This window comes from Penaeus chinensis, chromosome 30 (genome assembly GCF_019202785.1).
Source record: "Penaeus chinensis breed Huanghai No. 1 chromosome 30, ASM1920278v2, whole genome shotgun sequence".
In the NCBI taxonomy this organism is placed as follows: Eukaryota; Metazoa; Arthropoda; class Malacostraca; order Decapoda; family Penaeidae; genus Penaeus; species Penaeus chinensis.
The window spans coordinates 10,824,558-10,834,557 of NC_061848.1; the positions used below are offsets into that span (position 1 = coordinate 10,824,558).

The 10,000-nt window shown below is 36.6% G+C and overlaps 1 protein-coding gene across 1 annotated transcript; it reads left to right on the forward strand.

Moving 5' to 3' along the window:
• Nucleotides 1-4,896: 4,896 nt before the first annotated feature.
• On the forward strand, nt 4,897-8,533 carry LOC125041432 (60S ribosome subunit biogenesis protein NIP7 homolog). Its single transcript, XM_047636388.1, has 4 exons — nt 4,897-5,025; nt 7,238-7,463; nt 7,828-7,968; nt 8,326-8,533. The coding sequence occupies exons 1-4, from the start codon at nt 4,970-4,972 to the stop codon at nt 8,443-8,445; spliced, it is 543 nt and encodes a 180-aa protein (XP_047492344.1). The 5' UTR covers nt 4,897-4,969; the 3' UTR covers nt 8,446-8,533.
• Nucleotides 8,534-10,000: the final 1,467 nt, after the last annotated feature.

Genomic DNA, 10,000 nt, shown 5'->3' on the forward strand with positions numbered 1-10,000 from the left:
TATACATATGTACATATATGTACATGTATGTACATGTATTTATATATATGTATATATATGTACATATGCGTACGTGTGTGTGTGTGTGTGTGACTAAAGAGTACATCAAGTGAAAAATAAAATCTTTGGGATGTGTATGCCACCCTGGAAGCCTTATTCACCGCTCTTGTGACTTAAAGAAGCCATGGCACGAACTATCAAGTCGACTTTCGAAAGATACCTATAAATAAGCAATAATCAAACCAAGTGACGAATGAGAGAAACACCAAAGTCCATTTAGTGCTTACTAATCTCAGGTATATTCTTGTTTTAGTGTGGAGAAAGGAGTCACAGCCACGCGGTTTAAAGTGTGCTGTTAGTAATGCAGTTGCCAGTGAAGGAGTCTGGCATTTTATCATGACCAGTGGTCGGAGGTCGTGTATTTACTAACCAGAGCTAACAATGAAATGAAAAAAGGGAATTCCAGAACCTGATGAAAACTTTACTTTCCTTCTCGCCCCTTGCACTTGCAAAATAAACAACATCAACAGAAGATATAACAAATCGTTCTCAATAATGCACCAGACAGATCAATAATATTCGTTAAGGCGTGTTCGGTATAGACGCTATGTGTTCGATAACCGGTAAGTGCACTTAGCATGTACTGGAGCTTACATAAATGTTATAAATGTTGTAGGGAAGAAATATAAATTTGTAAACTATTATTAAACGATACTGAAAGGGCCATCCTATTTAGTTGAGCTTTTAATGTGGTAGAGATCGTCGACCAATTATCAGAGTTGTTGCACCACTGCAACTTCTTTCTGTTATAAGGATTGATTTGCACTATTGAAGGAATAGGGAGGAAAACAAGGGGCAACGTATTCCTGTTTCGAAATCTTTCTCCGTAATAGACAATAATATAAATGGTATAATTTAGCAGAAAAAATACCACACACATAAAAAAAATGCTGAAATATGGGTCAGCGATTTCGAAATCGTCCTGAATTTTATCTTGAAGCCTAAGGAGGTGGATAAAATGAAGACACCCGCGGAAGAAAGATAATAACGTAGAACCCAAGATTACGCGAAACTCTGAGAGTCGATGAATCCTTCATAGGAGGATTTAAATTTGACGTACAGACGGATAACTTCGAGGAATACATCAGTAGGCAGAGGTAGATGAGGATCCTCGGAGAGGAGTTTCCTCTCAAGGAATGCGACGAGGACATCTTCCCCCCCTGATCCGTCTGCGTGAGAAGTCTACCTCTTCTTCGACGATTTTACCTTAGGTCCCTGACGTCGCCCCTAGGTCCCTGACGACGTCCTCTCACACTAATTTTTATATGGAGGAGCTTGATTGTGAGTTCCTTCCTGCTTTCCTCCTTTGTCCTTCAGTTTAGCTTATGTACGCCGGTTATATCTCTGCCTTTTAGCCTCATAATTCTCCCACATGTCTCAAAGTGGAAAGGACGTATCGACGAGAGGGTTTCTTGAGCACCGCTTGCCAGCAATGAGAGAGAGTGGTTTTAGTGCAGGTGAATGAAAGGGGTCTTAGCTTGTAGGGTTTACTACTGAAGGTAGATGTGAGACCCCCAAGAGATTCTCCGTGTCCCCGGAATCGAGGACGAGGTGGTGGAGCTGGATTCTGTGTGGCTTGGTCTGTCTACCGTCTCATTTTCTCTCTAACGAAACTTGTCCTTTTATACGGCGGCTCCCTTCGAAGGCGGATGCTTACTTACGTCGAAGTGCCATAAGAGAAAGCAGAAAAGAGCACTTGCGTCTGCTCAAAGAGGAAATGCAGCTGCTGGGGACAGAGGTGTGAAGTGTACCATCCGGCCTTGTTCTGTATTGTTTACAGGACGGCAAACACCTCTTCTTGGATGCCATGCTATATTAGCCTTTCTCACTTACAGTTTACATATCTTTCTCCCATGCTCTCTTAAATATCCTTCTTCGGCACACCTGAAATTAAACTCCAGTTTCTCAAGAGACGTCGAAGGAAAAAACAAAACAAAAAATGAATGAGAGTGAATAAATCCATATTAAAAAATATGTAATGTGGAAATATTATTTTTATTGCGATATGTGCTATTGTTATTATTTTCCTCATTAATACTATGATTATCATCACAGTGAACTTCAGAGATGGCTTGATATCCACTCCAAATGATGACTATAATAGCATCGAATTCCACTTGTTTAAGTTGCTCTTTGTTGCTGTTACGTTATGGATCAACAGAATAAATATCTCCTCACAAATATTTTTTTCCTAAAAATTATTTGTGCACGTATTTTCCTCAATCTGCTTTATCATTGAAGCAATCAAGGTACATTCCCGTGGATATTATTAGCTATGGAATATCTTATCAATTCATTTACTGTACCGTCATGATCGTCGATACAGCCACAGTCGCTTTTTTCTTACATTAATTATTTTTTGTAACTGTACGTATATGTCAGAGAAGGCGTACATTTTGCCAGCTTCTGTTTCCTTTTTGGCAATGGAGAATCGCACGTACAAAGCTTCATTAACTTCAATTTTTGTTTTTCTAAATTTTTGTGCATAATAGGTTAGAGAGATCATTGTCCTTTTCCTTCCTAGTTCTTTTATTTCTCTCTTTATGCCAATATTTGTTTCTGTTGATATCTTTTGATGTGTTTACGTCTATCGATATGAATTCTGTGTGTGTATGTGTGTGTGTGTGTGTGTGTGTGTGTGTGTGTGTGTGTGTGTATGTGTATGCTTGTGTGTAACTTTTTTTAGATACTAAAGCCTGTGACCCTAAATCACCTGACCGATAACATCGTTTGAGCAAAGGTCAAAGACAAAGCAGACTCGACTTCACTCTTCAAGCACTGAGGATCGACTAAGTGAAAGCTTCACGGTTATGACGGTTTTGAGAGAGAGAGAGAGAGAGAGAGAGAGAGAGAGAGAGAGAGAGAGAGAGAGAGAGAGAGAGAGAGAGAGAGAGAGAGAGAGAGAGAGAGAGAGAGAGAGAGAGAAATATAGCAGAACCTTCTAAGATTTTAGGGAGATGGCTCTTCATTTATTTATTTATCTGTGCGATATCACATTCCAAATCTATTCTTCTTTAAACACCTTTCATTCTTTCCTACTTAGCACCCTTCTCGTCCAGACCCATTGACTGACCTTATATATCCCTAGATATCGTCTCCCCGTTTTCTTTTCTGGATTCTCGTTTTCTTTCTGCTCCGTTCGTCCATCTGTTGCCATCTGTCATACGATCTGCCTATCTCCTTTTACCGTGTACTAGTTGTGGGCGCAATCGATTACTTCTTGCACGAATGCTTGGTTATGAAGTCATATTTTTTTTCTGGTGGTGGGGAAGGAGGGAGAAGGGGGAGGCGACGAGAACCGGTTCAAAACACACACACACACACACACACACACACACACACACACACACACACACACACACACACACACACACACACACACACACTAACGCAGACACACACACACATGTATATATATATACATATACATACGTACATATATTTGTGTATATGTATATATATAGATGTGTATACACACACACACACACACACACACATATATATATATATATGTATGTATGCTTGTATGTATGTATGTATGTGTGTGTGTGTGTGTGCCGTTTATTCCACTGCAGGACATAGATCTCTCTCAATTCACTATTGAGAGGTAATATGGCAGTATCGACCTTGCTTTACTGGATGTCCTTCCTAATCAACCGCAGTTCGGCATGCTAACACTTGTGCCTATGACACCTGCGTTTGACTTCTCCAGGCGATATGTCGTTTTCTCGGGTTCGAATTAGCAATCAGAGCGCAGGCATTTTTACGACTGCCGCGACGGGGAATTGAACTCGGGACCATGAGGGTCGGAACCCAGCGCTCTAACCACTGGACTAACGCATGTATATATATATACATACATATATATACACACACACACACACACGCACGCACACACACACACACACACACACACACACACACACACACATATATATATATAAACACATATGTATATATGTATATAAATATATAAATCTGTATATATACGTATATATATAAATCTCTCTCTCTCTCTCTCTCTCTCTCTCTCTCTCTCTATCTATATATATATATATATATATATGTATATGCATGTATATTTACACACTCACACACACAGACACACACAAACATATGTATGAATATAAATATGTATATATATGTATGTATATATGTATGTATATATATATGTATATATATAAATATATATATATATATATATATATATGTGTGTGTGTGTGTGTGTGTGTGTGTGTGTGTGTGTGTGTGTGTGTGTGTCTGTGTGTGTGTGTGTGTGTGTGTCTGTGAGTGTGTGTGTGTAGGAGAGAGAGAGAGAGAGAGAGAGAGAGAGAGAGAGAGAGAGAGAGAGAGAGAGAGAGAGAGAGAGAGAGAGAGAGAGAGAGAGAGAGAGAGAGAGAGAGAGAGAGAGAGAGAGAGAGAGAGAGAGAGAGAGAGAGAGAGAGAGAGAGAGAGAGAGAGAGAGAGAGAGAGAGAGAGAGAGAGAGAGAGAGAGAGAGAGAGAGAGAGAGAGAGAGAGAGAGAGAGAGAGAGAGAGAGAGAGAGAGAGAGAGAGAGAGAGAGAGAGAGAGAGAGAGAGAGAGAGAGAGAGAGAGAGAGAAAGAAGAGAGAACTGCGCTTTGTGCAGTTATCTTTTTTTTCACAAACTCATTTTGAAAATCATATCCCGTTGAAATCACGTACCTAGACTCATAGTATCACAATTAACTATAGCCAATAATTTGAGAAAGGTGGCAAATAATAAATATATCAAGATAAAGACAAAACAACACCCACACAGATAAAATAAGACGTAAATAGCTAGCCAACGAGCCTCTTTGTGTTCATATCCCACGTGTGTTTGTTTACATCCAGACGACAGTAGACGCGTGAACTCGGAAGCCGCATTAGTGTAATTTATTAGGTCAAAATGAGGACTTTATCAGATGATGAAACGGCTCTGGTGTTCACTAAGCTGTCAAAATAGTAAGTGTTTCATGTAGGATGTATAATACATTATAAGGGCAATAAGTACAGGTAAAATTAATTTTTAAAAATATGTTCATCCCGTGGTCTGTACCTGTTGATTATGATTTTCAGCTACTTTTTTTCAATAAACTGGGTGTATTACGCATCAAAGATATTCGATGAATGTCATCGCAAATCGACTGAAAATTTTCAAGAAAGAAAACACTAAAGTAAACTCAGTCCACCGATTTTATTAAATATTATACATCATGCAGTCGTGCCAGCTACCCAAATATCCCACATTTCAACAAAAATAGAAAATATGACAATTTTCTTTCCAATAACATATATCATTATTAGTGTAACCGTTAATGTACGAGAGACATGATTATGGGCTGACAGAAACTGAAGTTAGATGGAAACAAATGTCTTTAGGGTGTTGGAGTGCGTGCGATTGCATTCCTTGATCAAATGTACATTTGTCTAGATAATCTTTAAAATTTTATTGAGGTATCTTTGTTAGCTGTAATATATATTAATTGTTTCTACAGAGATAGAGGGAAATGGACACTACTATCTTATTGAGATTAAGAATTTACAACACAGGTACAGCTGCTCTGGCCTCATGTGTACCATGAAATGATATCTATAGATATCTATATCTGTTGCATAGAGACTAAGTCCACACTACCCTCACACAGCCAGAGTTCTTCATGTTGCATTTTCTCTAATGGGGGTTACAGGGGCTTGAGCCTCCTGTCTAGGGAAAATATAGAAGATAGGAAAGGTTAGGTTTGAATTGTTTGAATTTTTGGGTTTGCATGATACCCTGGTTTTGGAACTTTATCGCTGGAGGGTGTGTCACTCTTGGTACCAAAACCCAATTCTACCTAAAATGATACAATAACCACCATTTAGACAATCACTTAAACTACAGTTTATGTTTAGGCATCGTCTTTCCCTCTCTTGTTGATGTGAAAGACTAACACAGTGGCTCTCTAGACAGGGATTTTCATTTCACTTCCTTCACAACTGCTCCATAATGGGATCCCTGAACAAAATAGACTGTTAAGTTATTTGTAGCTTTAAAACTGGTTTATGTTATAACTAAATAGTTATTTGCTGTATATATATATATATATATATATGGGACACATATTGTAAATAACTATATATACATTTCAGTTCTGTCCTTACAATGTATGTTATCATTAAACAATTAGTTTTAGGATGGGACATTCAGAAACCAGTCCTGGAAGGGTCTTTTATTATTAATAGGTTGACGCATTATTACTTTTAAATGCTTTAAATCATCCCCTACTCTTGATATGGATTTGATTAGGTATAGTTAACTTATTGGTTCAAAGAAAATGTACTGGTTACTATAGTCTTGTTTTTGTGAAGTTTGTTTACACATAGATACCTCTACAAGCATTTAGTCACCGAGTAGTCAGTAAGTAGGTCTACCTGACCCCACCTGATACGATCTTACCTTGATATTTCTCTTTTTTTCTAATGCTGTTAGGATCATTACTGTTTTTGTTGTTGTTTTAATTTTTATTATTATTATTATTATCATTATCATCATCATCATCATCATCATCATCATCATCATCATCATCATCATCATCATCATCATCATCATCATCATCATCATCATCATCATCATCATCATCATCATCATTATCATTATCATTATCATTATCATTATCATTATCATTATCATTATCATTGTTATTGTTATCATTGTTATTATTATTATTATTATTATAATTAATGTTATCATTATTATATTTTTATTAGCATTATCATCATCTGTAACCTGTCATTTGTCATGAAGAGTATATTTTGCACTTCTACTGTGCATATATTTTGTATCTACTTTTATTCTTACTGTATGGAGAAAGCACTTCCTTGGTTACCAAGCTCTTCTGGTGCCATCTATATGTAAACAAAGTTTGTAAACTAAAATCAGTGGACATGACATGAATTTTTGCCATCAGATATTTGTTATTGTTTTGACTTAGGTTTATTCCAATTTTTTTGTGAATCACAGAATTGATCAGTTTCCTGATGTTATTACTAATGTCCAGCATTATCGAAGCATGGATTCAGATGTCTTGTTATTTGTAGGTTATTTGTTTAAAAGCATCTGAAAGCTCATAGCATGTAATTAGATTATTTTATCTAGGGAAACATATATTAATATCTGGATTTTTTTTTTCCACAGCATTGGTTCCAACATCAAATCCCTACTTGACCGTTCAGATGGCCTCTACTGTTTCCGTCTACACAAAGGTCGTGTGTATTATGTCAAAGAGGACATCATGAAGGTTGCTGCCCTCTTGCCTCGAGAAAATCTTGTTTCCATGGGGGTGTGCTTTGGCAAGATAACCAAAGGAAAAAAATTTCTTTTGAACATCACAGCTTTGGAATTCCTTAGTCCATACTGCCAGGTATTTTTTCCTCCAAAAGACTTTATTTTTCTGACATGTGTTGTGGAAATATTTTCCTCATATGCTTATTTTATAATACTAAGTAATATAACACACACACACACACACACACACACACACACACACACACACACACACACACACACACACACACACACACACACACACACACACACACACACACACACACTCACACACACACTCACACTCACACTCACACTCACACTCACACTCACACTCACACTCACACTCACACTCACACTCACACTCACACTCACACTCACACGCACGCATGCACACACGCACACACATACACACATACACACACAAAATAAACATGTCTGATTTTGTTTTTAATTTTCAGCACAAAGTTTGGGTGAAAGAAGCCTCAGAACAGAACTTCATGTATGGCAACCACATCTACAAATCAGGCCTTTTCCGTATATCTGACAACACACCCAAATATGCTGGTGTTGTTGTTTATACTCATAATGACATCCCTATGGTAAGTACTTACAATGCAGACTAGTATATGTGGTATTGCTATATCACACTTATCAGTCAAATTGACTCTTTTGTAGGGCAGGAAAACACAAGTCTTAATTTTATGGTTAAAGGTAAATAATTAATCAATAAATGCATAGAAATACCTGAACATAATCATAGATATATACTTCTGTAGAGTGTGGTATGTACATATGTATGTATGTATGTATGTATGTATATATGTATGTGTGTATATGTATATGTCTGTGTCTGTATATTACTTTACCTGTATTTGTTTTTATATGTATGTATGTGATTTTAAGTATGCTTATATATATTCAGATATAATTGATTTTATGTTTTCTTTCCCTTACAGGGATTTGGTGTTGCAGCAAAATCAACGTCAGAATGCAGACATGCCAACCCAATGGATATTATATGTTTCCACCAAGCTGATATTGGTGAATATATTAGAAATGAAGACACTTTAGTGTGAAAATGTGTGTTAAATGCTACTCTGACTAATATAGGGAAAGCTGAATATATTATTACTTGTTTTTTTAGTAAAATCTGTTATACCACTTTATCATTGTTTGATTCAGGGACCTAAAAATAGAAATTGATGACAGAGACCTTCAGATTGTCTTGTTGCCGTGTATAAGGAAACATCTGAAGTTCTTAAATTCAAGTATATATATTGAGAATATATTGTTTTTGAATTATATTTGGACGAGGTACTATCAATAAAATTAAACATACTTTTGATATCAGTTCATCATTTTTCTATTAGATACGTATTCAAGATCATCACTAAAAGTCAAATAGGCTGTTTATTTTAGTACCTTTATCTATTCTGTAAGTACATACTGATATACCACATTTTCATATTGAGGATAGACAAATGAACAGTTGAATTGCTAATGAAAATATCTGATAAGCAGATACATAAATGTGAATCACATATGTTCACATTTTTAACATTACCCTAGAATAATCATTAAAGGACAGTTGAATGAATGAAAGCAAATTGATGGTGTTAATTTTTCTAATACTGTGCAGAATAAACAAGGATTTGTGAGAAATTTTGAGAATTAAAAGTAAATAACCATATTATATTAATTACTCTGTAATAATGGAACAATTGAATGGAATGGGTAAAGAAAAATGTTTCATATGAATTACTATATCTTACAAAAAAATGTATAACCAAAAAGGATAAAGAACGTAATACACTTGTTCTGTATTAATAGTACAAGAGATTTTTTTTTCATTATATGATTGTCTCATAACTGGTTCACAAGACCTTTACTTCAAAACTAGCCTTTGTTTCCCATGAGTTAGCATCTTCAATTCTCACACTCTCACACACACACACACTCTCTCTCTCTCTCTCTCTCTCTCTCTCTCTCTCTCTCTCTCTCTCTCTCTCTCTCTCTCTCTCTCTCTCTCTCTCTCTCTCTCTCTCTCTCTCTCTCTCTCTCTCTCTCTCTCTCTCTTTTTTTTATCTGTTTCATACTTTACAGTATTAACAGTTCTTGAAAAATCATTTCTATAATAGGCTTGCTTTATTATGAATCATCCTGTTATCATTATCTCATGCTTTATCAATTATTGCACTTGCTTTATTTCATGCAATATGCTGAATCTTATTGATTCGGGCAGCCTCTTTTGTGTCATGGACCATGTTGATATACAGTAACACCTCCTTCAAACCCTTGCTCTTTGTTTTCTTGGGAGGGCTTAGGAGACGGGGAACTGGAGTACAATGTAAGGGATCGCCCCACCTTGGTCCTCAGCTCTTGCCTCAACTAATTTTGCATGGTCTTTTCTTCTTTCCTTTTCCTTCATCCCCTTTTTCTGTCCATGTATCCTAATCATTAAACTAATTTTTGCCATTTTTGCCACAGCACTTTATCATAATTCTTCCTACTCCCTTAACTCCTTCCCCTTCTAACAACCTTATACTATACCCCATCAGCTCCCCCTCTCTACCCTTTTCATGACCATACCACCCTCTATTACTGTTCAGCCCAAATCATTAACTCATTCCT